The 24,834-nt window shown below is 43.0% G+C and overlaps 1 protein-coding gene across 1 annotated transcript; it reads left to right on the forward strand.

The window, feature by feature from the left end:
* The first annotated feature begins 154 nt into the window (after window positions 1-154).
* Window positions 155-24,598, forward strand: arfgef2 (ADP-ribosylation factor guanine nucleotide-exchange factor 2 (brefeldin A-inhibited)). The gene is made up of 39 exons (XM_085345533.1): window positions 155-469; window positions 2,831-2,861; window positions 4,094-4,217; window positions 5,948-6,094; window positions 6,862-7,041; window positions 7,887-8,196; window positions 8,311-8,448; window positions 8,570-8,697; window positions 9,097-9,230; window positions 9,648-9,882; window positions 10,040-10,139; window positions 10,514-10,653; window positions 11,061-11,169; window positions 11,259-11,448; window positions 11,576-11,687; window positions 11,777-11,982; window positions 12,126-12,210; window positions 13,311-13,482; window positions 13,587-13,738; window positions 13,948-14,076; window positions 14,226-14,384; window positions 14,503-14,650; window positions 14,790-14,886; window positions 14,972-15,012; window positions 15,115-15,284; window positions 16,097-16,248; window positions 16,432-16,604; window positions 16,774-16,934; window positions 17,043-17,173; window positions 17,955-18,084; window positions 18,195-18,330; window positions 19,882-20,020; window positions 20,173-20,230; window positions 20,430-20,538; window positions 20,645-20,784; window positions 21,150-21,318; window positions 21,622-21,760; window positions 22,195-22,312; window positions 23,044-24,598. Exons 1-39 carry the CDS (start codon window positions 301-303, stop codon window positions 23,212-23,214), a joined length of 5,532 nt encoding a protein of 1,843 aa, XP_085201659.1. The 5' UTR covers window positions 155-300; the 3' UTR covers window positions 23,215-24,598.
* The last annotated feature ends 236 nt before the right edge of the window (window positions 24,599-24,834 follow it).

Below are 24,834 nucleotides of genomic sequence, written 5' to 3' on the forward strand. Positions count from 1 at the left end.
CGGAATGTTTATCATTTATTATGTCTGATTCGAACAATATACATTTTTCTTCCATTGATATAACTCTATTTAACTAGGTTTGAGCGATTACCTGAGGTGCCGTTGTCAAAATCCACACAGCTGAGAATCACGTGATGTGACATGACGTGTACCCAGCATGGCGGCGCTGAGTTGAGGTAGCAGCTCTACTGGACGTACTGTGATAGCCTGGTTTTCATTAGCTTTTCCTTGTCACCTGCTAATTCGCAGGACCAGGCCGAAGATGACGGCCTGAGAGAGGAGCGGCAACAAGATCGAGAGATGCAACAACACCGGCCACCGCAGCAGCAGCAGTACTCGCAGTCGAAGGCAGAAAACAGCAAAACCAAGAGCATGTTTCTGTCCAGGGCGCTGGAGAAAATCCTCTCGGATAAGGAGGTGAAGAGGAGCCAGCACAGCCAGCTGCGTAAAGCCTGCCAGGTGGCGCTAGGTAAGTGGGTTTGTTATGAACATTGGCTCGCCGAGCCTTATGTTTCTGTCGCGTTTCATTGAAACAGTTCGCTCTGAGGTCTGCCTTTATGGTAGAGATACCCAGTTAGCTAGCGTTAGCAACTGAATGGCCTTTATCGCCTGTTTGGTTCCCCGTTGATGTTTACAGACATATAATTATGTGTTGACACCATTCTCACTCCCAATTATAACCTTTGTTATGTTGATATCCGGCCACAGCCGCATTCTAAACGGGCATCGGCAGGGTAACATGCTAACGTAGCTAACTGACGTTAGCTAGTTGTAGCTAGGTTAGCTAGTTAAACAGACCAATCCCTGTGTTGTACGTAGCACTGTCAACTAGCCAGACAGCCTGGTCCGGCTCTACACGCACACACGCTACCTAACTCCAGGATATTCTGACGTTCGTTCTTTTCCATTCAACCCAGTCACAGATAGTGTTGCACACGCCGAGCTGTTTACTTAATTACGGCACTGCTGTGTGTATTTCAGCTCAGACTGCTCTGCCTGTTTGTGTGACAGTCAGCGACCAGTGTCTTATTGGACTTAAAGACATTAAAAGCTGCCCGGAGTGTGGTGTTGCTTTCTAAGGTGCTTGTCTCTGTCGGGTTTTTTTTTTGTTAGATCATTGAGAAATTGGGGAAACAACTTGTGCCACAATATTAGGGTGCAGGCAGTTTAAGGACGTGTTTGAGTGGTGGTGGGCGAGGCGGGGCTGCTCTGTGTGCTCTCTGTCCGTGTTTGACTCTCATATGTGACACTTGAACACAACACGTGTTCCCTCAACGCCTCACGGCTGTGTTTAGTGTGTTCCCGATATTCAGTCAATGTGGCCTTAGGCAAGTCTCATGAATACCTCAGTTTTTTCTCCCTCACTGCCACAAATACCTTGTTCAGAAAGCTAAGCTGTCTTGCATTAGTTTATACAGTACTGTGCAAAAGTCTCGAGCCACCCCTCATTTCTTTATGTTTTGCATGGGAAATGGGTGCAGCAATTTATTTAAACTTACACAAACATAAATAAAAACTACAGGATATAAGGTGGAAACAGAGTTTGTGCAACTCTCATGAGCTTAAAAGTCACTATTTGCTATGACCATCTTTATTTTTCCACGCTCTCTCAACTCTCTTAGACGAGCTTTCTTGGCATTTCTCTAACCAGTCTTTGGGAATAATTGTCCAGGCTTCTTGAAGCGTATTCCTAAGCTCTTCTTTGGATGTTGGCTGCCTTTTGATCTCTTCTCTGTCAAGATCATCCCACATTCCGAAAATAATGTTTAGGTCGGGTTTTGTGGAGGCCAGTCTGTGACTGATAGTGTTCCATTGTTTGTTTTTCTGTCCTGATATGGGTAATTTGGCAGCCTTTTCCACTTAAACCAATTCTAATGAGGCTTCAGCAAACAGTAGGTGGATTAACTGAAGGGTTGGGGTCAGGTGTATCTCTCAGGTCTTGTGTCAGGTCTGTGCTGCAATTTCTCATTTTCTTAAGGACATTATTGTCAGATACTGTTTATTTTTTAGCCCTCCCACTTCTTTTGTCCTCTACTTGTCAACTTTCCTCAAATCCTTTAAGGACACAATGCACAACATGGTGAAATATGCAAAGTTTTTGGGTTATAGTTCTGTGGGAATTCCATTGTTGGTGCAATAATTCTTTATGTCTGTCAAACTGTGGTATCATTGGCATTTTTCATAGATTCCCCTAAAGAAATGAAAACAAATTGTGTTTTTGGTCCAATTTAAAACCGGTTCTTTGCTAAGTTGTCATGTGTAGACAAAAAGCTAGTTCATCCCTTGAGTTAGGTGCCTTCTTATGCTTGAATAAGTCACTGGTCAGTGTTAAGTGTCTTAACAAACAAAGGGTTCAGTGGTGGCTCAAAACTTTTGCACGGTACTGTATTTAATGATGAACTAGGTATGCTGAAAGAGACGATCGTTGTCAGCAGCAGCCACGTGACTAAAAAAGCGTGTGAGTATTATTCATACCTTTTTATATATTTATGTGTAGTACTAATTTATACACTTTGGAGGAATGAACTGGCCTCACATCACATTCTTACTGTGTGAAAAGGAAGGAGAATCACATGTTTTTGTCACCATTTAAAGTATATTAGTCTAGAATAATGATTATGACATTTGTAGTGAGTGTTGCACATACTAATTTCCTGTGTGTAGCATATAATGCTACTACAATTTATGCTCAACTTAGTAACCCCTGGATCAAGAGTCACACTTATGTGCTGCGGCACGCAGCGGTGTGGTGTGGTGTGGTGTGGCAGCAGTGTGCTGCAGAGCGTTCAGACCTCAGTAACATTTAATCTCCTGTGCTTTCCTCTAACAGATGAAATCAAGGAAGAATTGGAGAAACAAAAGTGAGTATTCCTAAATACAAAGCTTTCTTTTTCTCTGAAAGTTTTTTTCCTCCTTCTTGGTATTTTGGGTAAGAACTTGAAATAAGGATTGCTTGTGAATTTCATTGTGATTTGACTGCAATAGTAGGACTGCTTGTAAACAATGTATTTAAAAAATCTATTCCTTATGGTAAAAAGGCAACATATCAAATGTTAAAAGATGACATTTTATTGAAAGAAATATGGGAAGTGACCAGTTGTTTTCCAGTTTTTGCTTGGTACAGACTTTCAGCTCCTCAGTTGTTCAGGATTAATCCAACTGCACTCCATCATTTTGAAAAATAACCTCCACATTGATTGATCAGATCACAGGATGGTTTACTATTTTGTCCTGTTTGTCTCAAAGTAGCTCAGCCAACATTTCTGTTTTACTTTCTGGAAAAGCCTGCAGCCATGTTCATTTTCAAAAAGAGTCCATGTTGTGATTTCCACTGCAGGATTTCTGACCTACAAGGTCACAGCAATTTAATATTGTTGCTAACAGACTTCTTTGGATTCTTTGAATCTGTTGTTAATATTTTGCACTGTAGACGAGAAAATCCATAAAGAAACGTTTACTTTAATTTAGCAGTAAATACGTGGAGCATTGGATCTCCCTCTGTATTTACTTTTAAATGAATCAGCCTTTGTGGGATCCTGTCTTTATACCTAATCAGTTTACTTATTGCAGTTAACACAATTACTCCATCAGGGAAGTTTTTTTCTAAAGATCTGTGGAACTTGTCCAGTCCTTTAATGGCTCCGTCTCAGTTTATTGAAACATATTGCTGACATGAAATTCAGAGCAAGGGTGTGTTGGGACAACAAATAAAATCCTTGTTGTGTGTTTGATATGATGTCTTTTTTGCAGCTTTTTTTAAATATAGAGTTTGAATGATTTAGAAATCATTGCATTCTATTTTTATTTAGATTATGGGATAGTGTTTGCAATGCAATGTGCCTTCTGCCGTAGACGAGCCACCTGTTCGACTGAATGTCGTTGTGCTGTGAGAGTTCTGGACTATGATAATAGGACTGCAGAATAAGAGATTTGACATAACATTTGAATTATTCACATAATCTGTGTCATTATCATGAAGTTGAGGATCTCCAGCTTACACAGCTTACACTCTATACATTGCGTGTATAGAAATCTGCTCTTGATGCAGCTTTGCCAGGTCTCTCAGCTGTTTGCTCTCCTTTCCTTCCTCCAGGGATGGTACCGTGGTCCCGCCCAGAGCCAACTACATCGAGGCTGATAAATATGTGCTGCCTTTTGAGTTGGCGTGTCAGTCTAAGTCCCCCCGGATAGTTAGCACCTCTTTGGATTGTCTGCAGGTTAAAGTTCACTCTCTCTCGCACACTCACACACACAAACACCTGTCACTCTCACTCTTCTTGTGCTTATGCATTCAGTAAGTAAAACACAGCAAGGTTTTTTTAATGATTATATAACCCAACTGGAGGTTGCAAGGTAAAATCTTGAAACACCTGTCTGACATTTACGCAGAACAATGGCTCTGCATTCCACGCACACATGCACATGTGCCACGGAGATGGCATGGTATTTGTATAGCGCTTTTACTAGTCTCTAAGGACCCCAAAGCGCTTTACAGAACCAGTCATCCACACATTCACACACTGGTGATGGCAAGCTACATTGTAGCCACAGCCACCCTGGCTACAATGGCGAGGCTGCCGGACACTGGCGCCACCGGGCCCTCTGACCACCAGTAGGCAACGGGTGAAGTGTCTCGCCCAAGGACACAACGACCGAGACTGTCCAAGCCGGGGCTCGAACTCCCAAGGCGAACTCCCAACTCTTGAGCCACAATCGGAGATGTCAGGAGATTTTCATAGTAGCTACACTTGTATTGTTGTGCCAGCTGTAACCTGTGAAGTACGTTTACTCTGCTTTTGTGGAACAAAGGTACTGACTTGCAACAGCCTAAGCAAGCAAACACAGACTTCCTTTCTTTTTCTTTTTCTTTAAACTTGTTATGTGCTCTGAGTTATTGAGGTGCTAACATCATGTGAGGTATTTGGGCTCATGGTTGTGTCCAAAATATGACCCTTCACTCGTACAGTGCTCGTACATACTGAGGTTTACTGCTTATTGATCAGTAACACAGGTTCTTAATTGCTACATTCAAATTAAATTGTGGACAGTAACGTGTAGATATAGAAGTGCTTAATGAACACAGACAGATTTTGAGAGAGAAAGGCATTTTGCTAGATAAACTGGTACTTTATTGATCCCAGGGGAAATTCCAGATTCTCCACAGCTCACATTTGACACAGGATCTCTGATCTATATTTATATATAGTTTAGAGTTCAAAGTGTGTGTAGATCTCTTTCAGTTGTAAACATTCATAGCTTCAGTCATTTTCAAATGTATTTGGAGCGTTACTGAGGAAAGGATGAACAGACCTGGGTTGATGTCTGTTCATCCGTCCATATACCAGTGGTTTGTATAAAGAGGTGGCTACATAAAGGTCCATATAGGGATCGAACTGTTCAATTCATGATAAATTAATGGTTAAATGAGAGATGGATAGATGGATATGTCTGCATTACAGAGCGACGCGCTATATCTACCTATTGGCAACCCAATTGATGGGGTAACGTTGTAGTTTTGGTGTTTTTGGTATTTAGAAAAAAAAGACAGTAGGAAAAAAGTAGATTTTGAAAACAAATAATTATCATTTCTAGCACAACTGCACTTCGTGCTTTCATAATAAATGATTAAATCCGTTTGTGAATATTTTAATCATTTAGCAAAAGAAAAACTACATTCGTTTGTGCCCCGCTGTCAGGATAGATTTTTAAATTCCACAATTTTCTTTTTTTTTTCTTTTATTTGTCTTTAGTTCAGTTTTGGTCAAACGTCCCACATATAACTTTTCATTTATATTTGCATACTATTTCAATGAGTCCTTGCACCCATTTCCCAATGAGGGGTGGCTCAAGACTTTTGGACAACACTGTATCCAAAAGGGGAATAACACTAACTCTAGCATTCCACACCCTGCTGCCCTGACCCACACACTCTCTCTCGCCACTGCAGAAGCTGATTGCTTACGGCCACATCACAGGCAACGCTCCGGACAGCAGAACTCCTGGGAAGAGGCTGATCGACCGACTGGTGGAAACCATCTGCAACTGCTTCCAGGGACCACAAACCGATGAGGGAGTCCAGCTACAGATCATCAAGGTATACCCAGTGCTTCACCTCACATCTGGCAGCCTTCAGATCATCCAGCTGTCGTTGTTGTTGTTTACTAACATGTCAGAGCCCAGACCGCCAAGCTCAAAGGCTTCTTTCTCTATGCTGTGTCTCTAATGTGAGTTAGGAGTAAGAGAGGATTGGTTATTGAGGTAAAACTGCAGACACATTTGTGTCTTCATCATTTCAGGATCAAAGAAAAGACAAAGATGAATAGAATACCTGCTGTTCCAAGTTTCCCCTAGCTTATTTAAACACTGTCAGATGTCTGTCATTATATTTTTTAAACTTATGTATCTGGACCGTTGTTATAGGAAAGATGATGTCAGCTCACCCATGATATGTCACACATCATTTTATATTTTCTCATCTTTCTTAATATTTGCGTTTTAGATGGTAGGTTATCATTGCTGCTGCTTGTTGAGGTTCCGCCCACCTCCTGAAATAAACATCCTGGTTGGTCATAAAGGACAAAGTCTACTGTAAGAAGGAATCTGTTTCATCACTGTTGACAAAAGGTTTATAGGACAGATTATCAGCATCTGTTTGCATAAACTGTAGAAGGAGCCTTGACCGTCATTACAGCCCATTTACACTGATCAAGTGAAACTGCCTTTAAAGATTTTAATTCTGCACCAAATATGGAGGAGACGAGTAGAGAAGCTGTAGTAGGGAAGTCCAGCGATGATTCAGCAGCATGGTCTGAATAAGACATCCTGTGTGATAAGTCTCAACTTCCTCTTCTGTCTGTGCAGGCCCTGCTGACAACGGTCACCTCCCCGCACATTGAGATCCACGAGGGCACAGTCCTCCTCACCGTCAGGACCTGCTACAACATCTACCTGGCCAGCCGCAACCTCATCAACCAGACGACGGCCAAGGCCACCCTCACCCAGATGCTCAACGTTATCTTCACCCGCATGGAAAACCAGGCTGTCAGTCTAACACTGTTACAAAGTGCTGCTGCTCATCATAAAACAGTTGCAGCCTGAAGTTCTAATCTTATTGTTCAAAAAGTAAAGTCTCTGTTAAACAGTGTAGGGCACTGTGTGCTTGCTTAAAGGATCACTGTACTGATTAGTGTTGGATTCACTGAAAATAAGTCATCATCACAGTTTTAATTATAGAAGCCTCAGCCTTACCTGCAGTAGTAACCAGAGTCCGTACAGTTAAGCCATGTGTACCTAATGAGCTGTAAACAGCTGTAACCTTGTCCTGTCTCAGGCAGGAACAGTAATTAGTCTGTAATAATTAGCTTCCAATTAGCTGCTCATTGGACAGGAAATTATATAGCACTTTTCTGGCCTTATTGACCACTCAAAGCACTTCAGACTACAAGCCACAGTGTAGAGTATTTTATTTATCCACTTTAACTACCTCAGATCCATTAAACTGCAGTCACAGGGAGAACATGAAAACTGAGCGCAGCCAGGAGATTTGAACATGGTCGCTGTGAGGGGACGGTGCAAACCGCTATACCACTGTACTGGCCAGAAAAACACGACCAAGACTTATACCATTACCCAAGCATTCATTTGTCCTACTTGTGGCAGACAGACAAAATAAACAATAAATATGAATATTAAATATATATATAAATAAATAAAATGTCACATCTACTTTGATAACACTACATTCAATGCATTTAGACTCGACCACCTGAGACTGTTGCAACAGTTACTCTGTGTCAAAATGTCTAAATGTCTTAGCTTATCCAACCCGAGGATTGATAAGCTTGTGTCACTGTAGGGAGTCCCTTCATCGTCTCCCTCCTCCACAGGCTTTGGAGGCTCAGGAGCAGGAGAAGGAGCGCCTACGTTTGCCCCAGCAAAATCCATCTCCTGTCCCAAGCAGCCGGAGGTCTGGCTCCCCCCGGTCTGACCATACGTCAACTCCTGAGCCACAGAACTCCCCATCCCCGGCAGCGAGTACTCCAGATCTCACCACCAATACCAGCAGCTCCACACACCCATCTCCAGCCCCTGATCTGGACCAGGACCAAGAGCCAGACACACCGTCAGTCAATGGAGAAGTCGAGAGTGAAAATACTCCACCTAATGGAGAAGCAGAGCAGGTCACACCATCAACAGGTTTGTGTAATAAAAGTCAAATCTAAGAAGCACTTCAAGAAAATCCTCAATGATTCAAACAGATTAGCTTCTTGAACCTTTGAATCTATAAATTCAGTTATCTCTTTATGTCAGATTCAGTGTTTGAGGAGGAGGGTGCTGAGACTTCTCCCACAGCAGCTCAGCAAGGTGACGAAGGGGACAAACCAGAGAGCAACTCGAACCCAGCAGAGAAGGGAGAGCAACAGCCAACACAGACCCATGTTGGAGCAGGTGGGATACTCCTCTAATATTCCTATTCTCTTTTTAGTGTATCCTGCATCTTCTGTTCTTCACAGTCTGCTCAGTTGTCATTGCAATGACCTGAAAACGTCTGTTCTGGCTTCTTCTCCAGGAGGCGAGCACCCACCGCACCCTGCCACCGAGCAGACAGAGGTGGCTCCCCCCAGAGTCAGAACAGAAGGTCAGCAGATGAATGGTATCATCGAGGACCGGTCTTCACTGTCCTCCACAGACATGCTGGTGAGCAGTGTCAGTGTCATCAGATGTTCATTAGTAGTGTGCAGTCTCGCTTAAAATCCGAGTGAATAGCATATTTCTTAATTCAGGAAAAAAAGTTAAGCAGTGTGACTGAAACAAACTAAATCGGAACCTCCATGTGTGCATTTACATCTTCTTAAAGCTTCTTGGGCCCTTTTCTCGACTTTGGGATTTTATTATGTTTCAGTTCGATTCTGCTTTTGGAGCTTTGTTTTAAAGTTGTTCCCTAAATGAAGCTATCATTTAAAACATTAATGTAGCATCTTGTGCTCTGCTTTGAGCCTCTTTTAGTATATAAAGGCTTGAGGCTAGACCAATTAGAGATTTTGTTGCCTTTAAGGTATGGTATAGAGTGTGATTAACTCTCTTCATCTGTCTCAGGATGCTGAGGGCCTGCAGGGACCCCACAACGCTGCTCGCTTCTCTCACATCCTGCAAAAAGATGCATTTCTGGTGTTCCGCTCTCTGTGTAAGCTTTCCATGAAGCCCCTTGCTGATGGCCCTCCAGACCCAAAGTGAGTCATTTTTATGACTTGACTGACATTGTCACATAATATTTTAACTTAACCTGGATGCTTGATTATGAATTTTAAGTTTATGTAATCCCCATGATGATATCATTAGATCCCCTGCCCTGACACTTTATTTAGCATCTACTTGCCACACTGTAGTTTGCCCAGAAAAATATCACCGCCTCTGGCTTCTGCAGAGTGAACTTACCCTTTTCCATCCTGCTGTGACCCTGTCTTCTCTAATTACTGTAACATTAGTTGCTGGGCCAGTCAGTGTGAATAGGGCAGAGTAAAATGAGCCCAGGTAGATTAAAGAGAAGGCGTCCTAGCCTTTATCAAATACCAGGTTGAGATGAACCCCTAAACTATACATCGTTTACGTGTATGAACTTGTGTCTTTACCCTTCCTCTAATCTGCAGGTCTCATGAGTTGCGGTCCAAGATTGTCTCCTTGCAGCTGCTGCTCTCCGTGCTGCAGGGCGCCGGGCCAGTGTTTCGCACCCACGAGATGTTTGTGAATGCCATCAAGCAGTATCTGTGTGTGGCACTGTCCAAAAATGGCGTCTCCTCTGTACCTGAGGTCTTCGAACTCTCATTGGCCATCTTCCTCACCCTGCTTTCCCACTTCAAAGTCCACTTGAAGATGCAGATTGAGGTAAAACACTTGGATAGTAATATGCATTGTCTCCTGGATTGAGTCGATTGGCACAAAAAATCTTCATTTAAAAGTTAATTTAATCACCTTGAAGGACATTTGTCCACAGCAGGTGCTATATCTTTAAAGCCTGAGTATCTCATTCTCCTCGATTCAGGTGTTTTTCCGAGAGATCTTTTTGACCATCCTGGAGACGTCGACCAGCTCCTTTGAGCACAAGTGGATGGTTATCCAGACGCTAACACGCATCTGTGCAGGTACAGGTCCACTGATACAAGTTCATTATACTTAAGTTCTATGACTAAGATGTAGTTGAAAGTCGCTTATTAACAAGAGCACAGGCTTGACATTTCTGTAACTGCAGAGAGCAGTAGGAAGTGGTAGCAGAAATGCAAGTCTCAAAATAGCCTTGATAAATGATGATTTGCCATTCTCTGGGTTTTTGTTACCTTTTCATCAAATGCAGAAATTTAGCTGCTATTTCAGTTGGCACTAATGAATTTAGCACAGCATTAGTTTAAGCATTTTATTGTAGCGAGGGGTTGCTCAAGGCAGTCCAGAATTTTTCAAGACATATGACATAAAAACCTTTTTGAAATGTTTTTCTTAATTCGTTTTGCCTTTCTCCCAGATGCTCAGTGTGTTGTTGACATATATGTAAACTACGACTGTGACCTGAATGCTGCCAACATTTTTGAGCGTCTTGTCAATGATCTGTCCAAGATCGCTCAGGGCAGGAGTGGTCAGGAGCTCGGGATGACACCCCTGCAGGTATGTGTGCACTGTGTTGCATTTCATTAGGATAATCTGTGCCAAAGTAGGATCTCTCTGCTTAGCAACACCTGAGTGTTTCAGAGTTATGTTTAACAGCCTAGTTATTAAAAATTTTAGTTGTAAGGAGGCAGAGCCATAGTGTTATTAGAGAAGAAGGATGTAGCCCATAGATGGCACCCATTGCGATGTAATGGATCAAGTGAAAAGTAGGGTCAGTTTCTCAAAGACTGTATTCACAGCTTGATTTGTCCCCTGCTGGCCATTAGTAAAATTGCAGGTATTTCAGACCCAGAAGCTTTATCCTCTGGACTTGGGTGTGTCCGGTCTATAGGATTTAGCTATAGCATTGCAGGCCATATTATATGAGTGTGTGACCATAATCATGAGCTTGTATTGTTCCACAGGAGCTGAGTCTACGTAAAAAGGGTTTGGAGTGTCTGGTGTCCATCCTTAAATGTATGGTGGAGTGGAGCAAAGACATGTATGTCAATCCAAACCTTCAAGCTAACTTGGGTAAGTGTTTTTTCCAAAGTGAATGTAGTAATAATGAAAATCAGAGTGGGTAGTTTAGATGCATTTATTCTTGTGCGTTGGGTTTGCAGGTCAGGAGCATCCGTCTGATAGCGAGGGGGCCGAGCTGAAGCTCCCAGAGCAGCTGGCGGGACGTCGGGACAGCATCAGCTCGCTGGATTCTACCATCTCTTCCAGTGTTGCTGTATCCCAGGCAGACCACCCAGAGCAGTACGAGGTCATAAAACAGCAGAAGGACATCATTGAGCACGGCATTGAACTGTGAGCTCTTTTTCTCAGCCTGCTTGTGGTTTAACATGCGAATGGACCTGCGTGCAATGTTTGCACTTCCCCTTGTTCTTGTCCACTCAAAAGTTTTGTTGATTTTTTTTATTTTATTTTCCTGCAGCTTCAACAAGAAGCCAAAGCGTGGTATCCAGTACCTGCAGGATCAGGGCATGCTGGGTCCTAAAGCTGAGGATATCGCCCAGTTCCTCCACCAGGAAGACAGACTGGACACAGTGAGGGTTACACAGATTTACAGACTTGCACACTTATTGCTGCATTCTTAATTCAAGTTAGTAAATCCCCATCGTCTGTGCATCCACAGACGCAGGTAGGCGAGTTCCTGGGAGAGAACATCAAGTTCAACAAAGAAGTGATGTACTGCTACGTGGACCAGCTGGATTTCTGTGGCCGGGACTTTGTCTCTGCACTTAGGATGTTCTTGGAAGGCTTCAGGCTGCCAGGGGAGGCCCAGAAGATCGACAGGCTGATGGAGAAGTTTGCTGCTCGGTACCTGGAGTGTAACCAGGGGTAAGAGCCACTGTTTCCTACTACTGTCACGGGTTGCTGTCAATATATTTGTGCTTGAAAGATTTACTTCTGTTTATTTCTGGAGTTTGCATTTAAATAGAACAGAGCAACCACTAAATGTTGGTATGCGTCCTCCTTTGCAGACAAACTCTGTTTGCCAGTGCCGACACTGCGTACGTGCTGGCATACTCAATCATTATGCTCACCACAGACCTGCATAGTCCTCAGGTGAGAACTGTTGATTCTTTTTGTGTCCTTGCACTCATATTATCACCAGTCATTGTCACACAGTCAATTTAACTGCTTGTGGTAAATGTTCATTAAGGACTTGGATCCCTTGTGTAGGCACTGAGGAGTAAGAGACAGTTTTGTGTTGTTGTTTATTGAAGGACAGCAAGGTTATCTGTGGAGAAAATGGAAGAAAAGAAGCATTACTCAACATTTTTAACATGTTATCAGGATTCAAAGCACAGAGGATCATGACCAGATTTTAAAACTCAAGCAAGCTTCACTGTGAGCTGTCCCATCAAGCAGAGCCCAATCCTTTAGCTCGCAGAGCTCCGTTGTGTCATTGTAGTAGCATCATTCAAATGAATGTGGGTGCTGTGCCAGGCAGTGTCTGGTTTAATGCTGCCTTCATTAAATAGCTACCGCCCCAAATTATTGCTGCTGACAGACCGCCGTAACAGAGGAAACTAGGTTTGAAATTTAAACTCTGAGAGAAGCAGGCGAGAAATATGGTGTGCAGTGATGCATGCAGACTGAAGACTGAGAGCCAGAGACTGTAATACAGCATCAGACAAAGAAAACAAAGGTGTATTGTGTTTCCTGCAGAATCTGCTATAACTTACTCTTTTTTTTTTTAAATACCCTAATTGCAGACGAAAAAGTTATTTTTTTTAACTTCAGCCATAAACAGTCCACCACAGTGTAATCACTAAAACGTAATATTGTTTAAAATATACAATAAGGTTCTATTATTTCGAGTTTCAAGTTTTTCAGTCACTCTGTTGATCTGACATTCTGACTATTTAATGTTTTCTTGTAGATATTCTCTAACTGGATGATCATTCTTAAAGTATCTTTTGCACTAATATTCAGACTGAATCTTTAGAAAGCACTTCCTCTAAGGTCACTGCTTCCAGATATGTATATGATGAAACTTGTTCATTTACATGAAAATTATTTTTGATGTTACATTTTAGTAACCGGTGACAGGCTTTGCAAATGTTCCCTGAAAAGTAGAAATGTTCTGTTTATATGCAATTAGATGTTCCTTTTAATGAATCCCTTCCTACTGTCTGCCCTGATCTTCTTTGTTTACATAGGTGAAGAACAAAATGACAAAAGAGCAGTACATTAAGATGAACCGAGGTATTAATGACAGTAAGGACCTGCCAGAGGAGTATCTGTCCTCCATATATGATGAAATTGCAGGCAAGAAGATAGCCATGAAGGAGAGCAAAGAGTTTTCAATCACTCCAAAGTCCACCAAGCAGAGTAAGTACTCCAGGATTACTCACCAAAATAGTAGAAACAGTAGTGACGCTTTATTGTTGTGCATTTTTAATCAGTCAGAAACATTAAAGTCGACCTTCCATCAGGTGTGGCCAGTGAGAAGCAGCGTCGTTTGCTCTACAACATGGAGATGGAACAGATGGCGAAGACCGCCAAAGCTCTAATGGAGGCGGTCAGCCATGCTCAGGCGCCCTTCTTCAGTGCTACACACCTGGAGCACGTCAGGCCCATGTTTAAGGTATTTCTAATTGATTCCTCATTTGCATAACCAAGGAAAAGTTGTCGTGTTGTTCTTGCTCAGTGGGAATATTCATTCAAGCATTCACATGCTGAGTTAGGAAATGAAATGTGGAACAGTTGACTTATAACATCAGCCAAAGCCAATCTAATCAATAAAGAATGAAGTTGTAACTTGTAAAATGAGATGATACTTTGTGTGTGTTCCAGCTGGCATGGACCCCACTGCTGGCTGCATTCAGCGTGGGCCTGCAGGACTGCGACGACCCTGAGGTAGCATCACTGTGTCTGGAGGGCATTCGGTGTGCCATCAGGATCGCATGCATCTTCAGTATGCAGGTCTGCTCATGTTTACACACAGTTTGTAGAAAACTGTTCCAACTGGTTATATTTCACGTATGATCATATCTCTAATATTTCCTTTGGAAGCAATTCAGTGCAGGCAGCGTGAAAACACGAGTATGTGTTCACTCCCTTTCTGTCTGCAGTTGGAGCGAGATGCGTACGTTCAGGCTTTGGCCAGATTCACCCTCCTGACAGCCAGTTCCAGCATCACAGAGATGAAGCAGAAGAACATTGACACTATTAAGACTCTGATCACTGTGGCCCACACTGATGGAAACTACCTGGGCAACTCCTGGCATGAGGTGCGAATTAAAATTTCTTAACAAGCGACAGATGTAATTTAATGTCTGCATGTAGGCTGTTTCTTCGTAAATGTCTCTATAATGGTGTATTTTTATTGTTTTAATGCCTGTTTTGTAGATCTTGAGGTGTATTAGTCAGCTGGAGCTTGCCCAGTTGATTGGGACAGGGGTGAAGACGCGCTACATCTCAGGGGTGGTCCGGGACAGGGAAGGTGGCATCAAAGGCTTACCCTCCGGCACAGAGGAGTTCATGCCCCTGGGCCTGGGTAGGATACAATGGATTACGTAGAACATATGCTGCATTCAAACTGGGTCTTTAAAACATATTTTGGTGTGTCTATGGGCTGCCTGTGCGTGCGTGTGTGTGTATATATAAGTATGTGTTAAATGTCTTTGTTGTTGCAGGTAACCTGGTGGGAAGTCAAGATAAGAGACAGATGGCTCATATTCAGGAGTCAGTAGGAGAGACCAGCTCTCAGAGTGTGGTGGTAGCTGTAGACAGGTGAGTCAGAGTCTTCAGACACTGCACACACACATCATTTGTCCATTATAACGATTGAATGTTAAAACTACTTTGATGTTTGCAGGATCTTTACTGGTTCCACCAGATTAGATGGAAATGCCATCGGTGAGTGTGTCTTACTTTGCTGTGTAAATGATCCCCGTTTGGTTTTTCATGTTTGATGTAAAGAAAATAATTCAAAGCACCTTCCCATTTAATTGTTTCCAGTGGACTTTGTGCGGTGGCTGTGTGCAGTGTCCATGGACGAGCTGGCCTCGGCACACCAGCCAAGGATGTTCAGCCTGCAGAAGATTGTGGAAATCTCCTACTACAACATGAACCGCATCAGGCTGCAGTGGTCCAGAATTTGGCAGGTCATAGGTGACCACTTCAACAAGGTCAGTGTCGCAAAGCATCCACAGAGCTGGAATTTCAAAATGTTTATCAAGTGCAGAGCCTTAAGGCTTGTCTTGAAGTGTCCTTTGGGTGGTGCTGCCATCATTCTGTGCACCGCCTTTTGTCCTGTATTGAACCCTTGATGACACAAATTTATTACCGCCACAGTTCTTGTTGTTTGCCTGCAAATTTTGTGTATCTACAGAATGTGCCGACAATGACGTTGTCTTTCGGTAGGACGGTTTTCAAGACTGACATTTGTCATTAATGACACTATGCACTGATATTACCCCCTAATCTCAGTCATTATATTAAGATCTGTTGCTTCAGAGTTGCACTCACAGCCACTTTATTAGGTACACCTGTTCAGTTGCTCGTTAATGCAAATAGCTAGGCAATCTCATGGCAGCAACTCAGTGGATTTAGATAACCCGCCGACATTCACAGCATCAGAATGGGAAGAAAGGTGATTTTAAGTGGCTTTCAGCAGGGCATTGTTGATGATGCCAGACAGCGTGGTCTCTAGGGTTTTAAGCTGAAAAAGAGGAAAATGTCCAGTGAGCGGTAGTTCTCTGGGTAAAAATGCCTTGATGATGATGATGATGATGTCAACGGTCAGAAAATGACCAGAGTAACTCAAACGTAACCACTTGCTACAACCGAGGTTTGCAGCAGAGCATCTCTAAATGCTCAACACATGAGACCTTGAAGTAGGTGGGTTCAGCAGCAGGTGCCAGTCCTGTCGTGTTTGCCACCATCAGTATTTTTGTAAAACATAACTGAACTGATAGCTATCTATGGTGTGTCCTTGTAGGTGGGCTGTAACCCTAATGAGGATGTTGCCATCTTTGCTGTGGACTCACTAAGACAGCTGTCCATGAAGTTCTTGGAGAAGGGAGAGCTGGCTAACTTCCGTTTCCAGAAAGATTTCCTGAGGCCTTTTGAGCACATCATGAAGAAAAACAGGTAGCGAATGCTTCTATGGAGTCATGTGAAACTGTACTTTCTCGTTTTCATAAAAGGTTATTGAAGTAAGAAGGGTTCAGAGTGGTTTACATGAACCTCTTATATTCATCAGATATTATGGATAAAAGAGGAGTAGCAGTTTGCTTACTTGCTGTGAGGCTAACAGCTCTAACCCCCCCTCAGATCCCCCACTATCAGAGACATGGTGATCAGGTGTGTGGCTCAGATGGTAAACTCCCAGGCGGCAAACATCCGTTCAGGCTGGAAGAACATCTTCTCAGTGTTTCATCAGGCAGCGTCGGACCATGATGAGACTATAGTGGAGTTGGCCTTCCAGACCACTGGCCACATTGTCTGTGAGTATGTTTACTCAATAATAATAACAAGGTAGCAGGATGTTAACCATCCAAGTGCTCATCTGACAGAGACATGAGGTGTAAGTGCTGCTTTGACTTTAGTTGGAGAAGAGGGATTTCAGATCAGGACCTTATCATTCTTACTTTGCATGCTTTTGTCTTTTATCAGTGAACACCTTCCGGGAGCACTTTGCAGCTGCTATCGACTCCTTCCAGGATGCAGTGAAGTGCCTGTCAGAGTTTGTGTGCAATGCGGCTTTTCCTGACACCAGCATGGAGGCCATCAGACTCATCCGACACTGTGCTAAATACGTCTCTGACAGACCACAGGTGCTCACCGCCCGAGCTGGGAAAACACCAGTTTTGGTTCTTGACTCTGTTGTTTTATTTTTCCTTTTTTCCCCTCATTTCTTGACTTCCTGCTGTGTCCATGTGCAGGCCCTGAGGGAATACACGAGTGACGACATGAATGTTGCCCCTGGCGACCGGGTTTGGGTTCGCGGCTGGTTCCCTATCCTGTTTGAACTTTCTTGCATCATCAACCGCTGCAAGCTGGATGTCCGCACCAGGTCGTAGAGTTTGACCCAACTATAAAACGCACCCATAAATCTGTGCAGAGATCATGAAGATAAAATGCTCACTTTAACTCGACACCGAGCCCAGTCATACAAAAAAGAAAAAGAAAAAATTAATATAGCTGGCTGTTTTTCAGTGGTTACAATGCAATACTCTGTGTGCTAGTTGCTAAGGAAACAAGGCTTTTCACAGTCATACATTTTCCAAATGGTAAACAAATATAGACTAAAAATACAGTGCTCAGGGTGTAACGCACAGCTAACAGATCCACCCCAAACCTCCAGGAGTCAGAGCTGAATACTCGCTCTTTGGGCTTACAAAAACACACAAGACACTGCCAGGATTGTCACATGAATACAGACAAACCTTGAAGTCTATCGGGTACTTTTCTTTCTTTTTTAAATAACCAAATAAACATAGAGCCTCATTCCACCAGTGACTTCTATTCTTTCGATAACTTGAGCCTACCAGTGAACAATACCCACACAGTTTTCAAGTAATGTGATGAAACATGAAGGAACACATGTGACTGTCAGACTGTCCATCAGATGGAGGTCATATATTTGCAAAGTACTTTAGATGTATAAATAAATGCTAAATGGAACAAACCAAGCCAAGTATTATTCTTTCTGTCACACTGCAGACCTTTACATAAAGACTCACAATGTTGGATCAGCTGTTTTAATGCATCTTTTGCACTTTATAGACAGTAACAGTTCTGTTCTGGTTGCGCCATGATGCAGTAAAACTGACGTTTACCGTTTCTCCCGACAGAGGTCTCACAGTCATGTTTGAGATTATGAAGAGTTACGGTCACACCTTCGAGAAGCACTGGTGGCACGACCTCTTCCGAATTGTCTTTCGCATCTTCGACAACATGAAGCTTCCCGAACAGCAGACAGAGGTCAGTGCTGTGTGTGATTTCAGCTGTTCAGCTATTTATGTACAGAGGAATTAAAGCAATAAAAAAAGTAAAAAAACAAAAACCCCTGCTCCTCTATTGTTTGCTTCCAGAAAACTGAGTGGATGACGACAACGTGTAACCATGCCCTGTATGCCATCTGTGACGTGTTCACACAGTTTTATGAGCCTCTCAGTGAAATCCTACTGGCTGACATTTTCACCCAACTCCAGTGGTGTGTCAGGCAAGGTAGGTGTTCATCATAGTCATCGCTCATTACACGCCTCTGTCCTGACAAACAACCTTTAAATGAGGCAGAGCGCTAACACCTGTTCTATTTTAGGTGTACAGGCTGGTGTCCTGATGATATATCTCACATGTTGGAAGAATACTAAGCGGTCAGAACATCTCTGCCCTCTGAAACAACATTTATTTTCTTTGGATTATTTTATTGATGAGGAAAAAAACTCTCCTAAAGCATACAAATACCAATCCATCTTCCAAGTTTTATCAACCATTTAAGAGTCACAAGGGGGCTGCAGCTTATCCCAGCTGTCATAGAGCGGCAGGGGGAACATTAATGAGTTGAACCTGTTTGGTTTGTCAGTATTATCCCCACCCTAAACTCCAACTAACTGAGAGTTCTGGGACTACACCCATAAAAATATAAAATTTTCAAGCTCTTCTACTCATGTACCTCTGCAAACGTTTCCAATAAGCTACCATCTCTGTCCAATTGATAGTTAGTAAACATCATCTGTTTCTGACCTGACCTTCAGGTCAACAGTGGTTACTTGTGATCAGAGCCAGGTCCAGCTGCAACCAGTAATGAGTTCTACTGTTAAAGTTCTGAGTTCTCCTGAACAGTAGAAAAGACACAAGGTGTATTTTGGCCACACCAACACAATCTCCATTCACTATGTGCCACTTGTTCATCAGATTAGGTTCCCTGTCTCTGTTCTCTTCCCTATGATTAAAATTTACCTTGAAGGGATTGCTGCTTTTTGGGAAATAGTGTTGGGATAGTGGTTAGCACTGTGGACACATAACAAAGTCAGTGGTTCAAGTCAGGGCAGTGGAGTTTGCATGTTCTCCCTGTGTCTCTGTGGGGGGTTCAGTGACATGCAGTTAGCGAGGACTGTCAAGACTGTAGCCTGCTTCTCACCCTACAGCAGCTGGGATAGACTCTCCAGAAATCCCGCGACCCAGAATTGGATAAGTGGAAGAGGATGGCTAGCAGTTTCAACTTAACAGGGATACAGTAGACTTTACAGAGGCATAAAGTGTAAAGGGTCAGAGTAGGACTTGCAGAAAGATGCCTGAAAACTAGCAGAGCTGCTGAAAGGCATCCATAGGTGCCAAAGAGAGTCTGCAAATCACATGGTTTTGAATTAATATAGTTTTGCGTTTTTTTTCTCTCTAATGGACAGAGACTCAGAATTTTATGTTCACAGCCCAGAGTTAGAGCAGGTGATATTTCAGTTATGTGTATGAACATGAATAAATGAAATAAAAGTGAGTCTTCTTTTTTGTATTTTGGGATTTTTTTATTTATTTATTTATTTTTTATTAAAGAAAACTCATAAAAATGGTGGCACATAAAGAGGTGAGATGCAAACAAAGCTCCCCAGCCAGGCTCAAACTACAGTTGTCAACCTCTTAGGCCGCACAGGTTCACCTTGGAGCGGGCAGAATTTTCTCCTCAGTTTTTACTTCATGCACAGCTTTAAGGTTTTGACAGGCAGCGCACCAGTGTGTGTGAAGCACATGCGTTCTGAAGTTGTTCTGTCTTTTCTGCAGACAACGAGCAGCTGGCTCGGTCCGGGACAAACTGCCTGGAGAACCTGGTGATCCTGAATGGGGAGAAGTTCAGCCCTGAGGTGTGGGACATCACATGCTCCTGTATGCTGGAGATCTTCCAAAACACCAGCCCTCAAGCGTGAGTGCTGGTCCTCTATACTCAAGTTCAGTTGAAGTGTCAAAGATGGCATCACTGAGTTAATGGGGATTCACAACTTGGTGTATGTAAAAGTTACTCTTGTGTTTATGCTGTCACATGTTTGTGGTTTTTTGTTTTGCTTTCCAAACCAGTTTGTTGACTTGGCGACCGGCTGGACAGGATGAGGAAGCAGCTGACGCAAAACACTTTGTAAGAGGAAACAAAAAACCTCATCAAGTTCACCCTGTGACTAAACGATGACTATGCACAGCAGCAGCTCTGCGCATGCTTCATACAGTTTACTTTTAACCAATGAAAAGAACTCTCCTTTACACACAGTTTCCACTATATCAGACACTAACCTGTGTCTGTGTTCATGGTGTATTTTGTCGCTCCTGTACATTTCCAGGATGCTGATTTCGACACTCAGTCACAGAGCAGCTACGACCGAGCGCTCTCCGAGAGAGGACACAGCCAGATGTCCAGTGACGACACCTGGAAAGGCAGAAGCAATGCCAGTGAGCACACGAGCGCATGCTTTTTTATTCAATCTGTAAAATGAATAATCGCAGCATGAATTCCAGTGCTCATATCTCCACACCTTTATACTTTTCTCTGCTGCAGGAGTTTCAGACCAGAGGCTGTTTGCAGGCCTGCTGATCAAATGTGTCGTGCAGCTTGAATTAATACAGACCGTCGACAACATTGTCTTCTACCCAGCCACCAGCAAGAAGGAGGATGCTGATAATATGGCTGCTGCGCAGGTAAAGCTTGGCACCTCACCCACTCTATCAATGTGTCACTTTTTGGCGTAATCACAAAATCATAACCCGGAATGAGCTGAAGAGGTGAACCAAAGAAAAGAGAGTGAAAATGCATTACTGCTCTTCACCTTTACAATTTTAATATAAGGTGGAGCAGCCACAGACAAATGTTTCAGGAAAAAAATTGTTTTGTTAAAAATTTGTAGTTAGCTCGAATTCATCCAATTAAGTGTCTACGTAGTCCCAGATGGTTTCAGTAGGCCGCCAGTGGCCTAGGGACAAGAAATGACCAGTGTCCCCTTGTACAGCCTTATTTTTAAAACTATTATAAAATCATATATGCTAAAGTCTTTTCCTCCTGCCAGCGGGATGCTCTGGAGGAGTCGGAGGCTGAGTCGGGTCCAGATCAGGGCATGTACAGACACATGACGTCCGCACACCTCTTCAAGCTGCTGGACTGCCTGCTGGAGTCACACACCTTTGCTAAGGACTTCAACTCCAATAACGAACAGAGGACGGCACTCTGGAGGGCAGGTAAAAACCAAGGGAAAGCCCCCAGGATTCTCTGTCCTGTGCACGTTAGAGTTCAGAAGGTTCTTTGTTTATAGCTTTACATTAAATAGAGGAGAACTATCAGTAAATTGTGGGAAGAGTAATGTTATATCCAGCCCAGTGTTATTTTCACTTCCTTTGTTTTTTTTTTTTTGATAAACAATAGATATACAGAAAGGAAAGGCAGTGTGGAGGAAACCGTGATATGCAGTGAAATGGGACACGTCTTAACTACAAGCCTCTGTTACCGCTTTAACAGCTGTCATTTCTCTGGTGACCTTTCAGGGTTTAAAGGGAAATCTAAGCCCAACTTACTGAAGCAGGAGACCAGCAGTCTGGCCTGCAGCCTCAGGATCTTGTTCAGGATGTACTCGGACCCTCAGCTGCAGGACTCGTGGCCTGACATCCAGACACGCCTGCTGCTGTGAGTGAAGCACTCTCCTGCACTTTCTCACAGTGTTTCCTGTGTGTCATCACCGGTTAAATGTTAAACCTTGGATAAATAAGCACCGAGTGTGTCACTGGCAGAAAGGGCAGCGCTGCTGTTTGTTCCTGTGTTTTGACACACAGCTCATACCTCATTATAAATTTATGAATGTACTCTGCGTGCGCATTTCGTGTAATATATTGGCACGCTAAAGCCGGGCACATATCACCTCGTCGTGTTTGTCGCTGTAAGAGATGACTCATGTATTGCATCAAGAACACACATGTGAGACGTTTATCATCATGATATAGCTGCTTCTACGATAAAGATGATGCGGATTGATAATCAGTTTCGTGTAGCAACGCTGATACTGACAGCTTTGTGTTTGTCATAATCGTCTATGTGCGTCTGTGTTGTGTCATCTCTCTCAGGGTGTGTAATGAAGCTCTGGGCTACTTCATCAGTCTGACCTCAGAGAGCCACAGAGAGGCTTGGAACAGCCTGCTGATGCTGCTGCTCACCAGGACTCTGCGGCTGCCCGATGACAAGGCAGGAACGCGCGCGCACACACACACACACACACACACACACACACACACAGAGTACACCTCCAAATACACAATAGTAACAACTTGGGGAAAGAGTATTAGTAGTAGTTTAGTGTTAGATAAAGTATTTGTTCAGTAAAGCTTTACCTGTGCTACACTCCAACTCACGCTGCGTCCTCCCCACTGAATTGAATAACAATAAAAGTACAAAAAAAAGATCAGTTCTTCCCAAGCAAAAATATGTTATTAGTTCAATCCTTTTGAATTCATGTCATTTTTGTGAGTACATATGAATTATGTATTTAGAGAATGTGCACAACGATTCATGGCAGCGCATGACTTGAGGTGCCTTTCCAGGTCATTTTAGACCAAAACCAGAACCGTGCAGCCACAAGTAGTAGGAAATGTTGGCGCCGTGCAGCCAGCCAACAAACCACTGCATCAACAAAAACTAGACCAGTATTGTTACAGTGGATTGGCCGGCACCGCTTTCTTATGCAATCCCTACTTTGCGTTTTGGGAAAGTTTCATAATTCCGTGAAATTGTTGTTAAAGGCAGGAAAAAACCAGGAACAAACATGCATCACTGTCGACATATTAATTAAACAGCCTGCTGTGAACGTAGTGGTCAGCAACCACCCCTCCTTTTGTATATTTTTCCAAATACACTTTTTTTTGGTTGGTTTTTTTGGTCATTTAGTCTTTAGTTAAATGTTCTCCTGTTTGTTCCAGTTCAAGCCTCACGCTTCCTGCTACTACCCCCACCTGTGTGAGATGATGCAGTTTGACCTGATCCCTGAGCTGCGGGCCGTCCTCAGGCGCTTCTTCCTGCGCATCGGCTCCGTCTTCCACATCGCTGCTGCTCATCCAGAGGGCGCGCCGGCCCGGACTCCCGCATCCTAAGAAGGCAGGTGAATAGGGAAACGGCGAGTGCTGGTGAGAAGGTGGACACAGCTCCCGAGAGACACTATACCTCTGATTGGATCGGATCACAGATGGCTGATAAAGACAAGCTTTCCTGCTGGGACTCTGCATTGAGTGTTCCTGTTTTTGGCTGCGCTCGGCAGCCAGAAACGCCTTCGCCCGGACCCCTGGCCGTCCTCTTTATCTCGGAAATGAACAGCACTGTGACCGGCACTCTCTGCTGACTGTAGTCATTTATCATCCCCCTGACTCTCATCTCGAAAAAACTGTAAACAAATAATTTATTGATATTATTGCAAACCCTTTCACAGATTTTGAGCGTTTTTTTTTCCTGCCTAATTTTTTAAATACTTTAAAACAAAAAGAAAAATGTCTATATGCTGAAAGGAAATGAAAAATCTCATTGAATTTGATTTCCTTGCATTTGTTCTAGTAAAAGATGAAATCTGGCCACCTGTGCCTGTTTGGGGAAAAGAAAAAAAGGTGATCTAATCAAAATAAGTTCCTTGTGTTAATGTCAATCCTGAAGCATTATTGAACTCTCATATCTGTGTTAATATCAAGGAGGTTGTTGAAAAGGCTGAACCTCACAGCTGCAGGAAAAACCCATCTGCGCCTCTTATAACACTATCAGCGTTCTTTAATTGGGAGATCTGTGTGACACGGCCATCCCGTCACGTTTGTCACCTCTTGCCTATCAATGAGATTTTACATATTTATTTGGCTCACTTTCTTTAGTTATTGTTTGGATAATTGCTGGTTTACAGTGTACGGATGGTTGATATACTGGCTGCTTCCCTCTGCTGTGCATTCCCTCGTGTGTTGACCCAGTCAGCCTTACACTGGGGTCGACTTCTCCTGGCTGTACAGTGGACTCATAAAACCTCCACACATCCATCAGTTGGACTAGAATACTAGAGTTGTCCATATCTTTATTTTTTACAGTGTGTTCAGGTATTAACATGACACAGTGTAACGACTTGCACTGGATGCCTAGAACTCCCTTTAGTGTTGACCCTCTTCCACATTAGTTTGACAGAGCAAAACCAAAACTTGCATCCACAGAGGCTCCAGCATCTCTGCATCCGGGATCATTTCGAGTTTGTTCCATGCCTTGTTTTTTAAAAGAAGGATGTATGTAATTATTTAAAGTGCATTTAAATATTTTTTGAAAAGCATTCCTTCCCTCGCAACTATGGATGTCTACTTCCCTAAATCTAGGGAATATATAAATATATATAAATATATACAGTAAATGAAAAAAAAAAATACAGACTGTAAAGTTTTCAATGTAAGATACATAGAAATGAAAGTGATCTACGGTTCTATACATAATATTGTGATGTAATCTTCTAAGCATTTGGTGACGTAATCAATAAACCTGAGTTCTGATCTACTCCAGTGTCTGTTGCTGCAGTTTTAAAGCTGTTTAGAGGGTGACCAACACAGGTGGTACCACCTAACATTAAGCGCTGAGTTTGCTGACCTCCAGTTCTAATGGTAAGGGAAGCTGGTAATGCGGTGTGGAATGGAGTCGTCATTAAATTTGCTGTTATTGCACGTGCTTTTTATGATATGACCAAATAAAGCCAATTTAAA

Source organism: Diplotaxodon limnothrissa, linkage group LG20 (assembly GCF_057381915.1).
Source record: "Diplotaxodon limnothrissa isolate DT_005_m linkage group LG20, D_limnothrissa_male_GT1.1, whole genome shotgun sequence".
NCBI lineage: Eukaryota > Metazoa > Chordata > Actinopteri > Cichliformes > Cichlidae > Diplotaxodon > Diplotaxodon limnothrissa.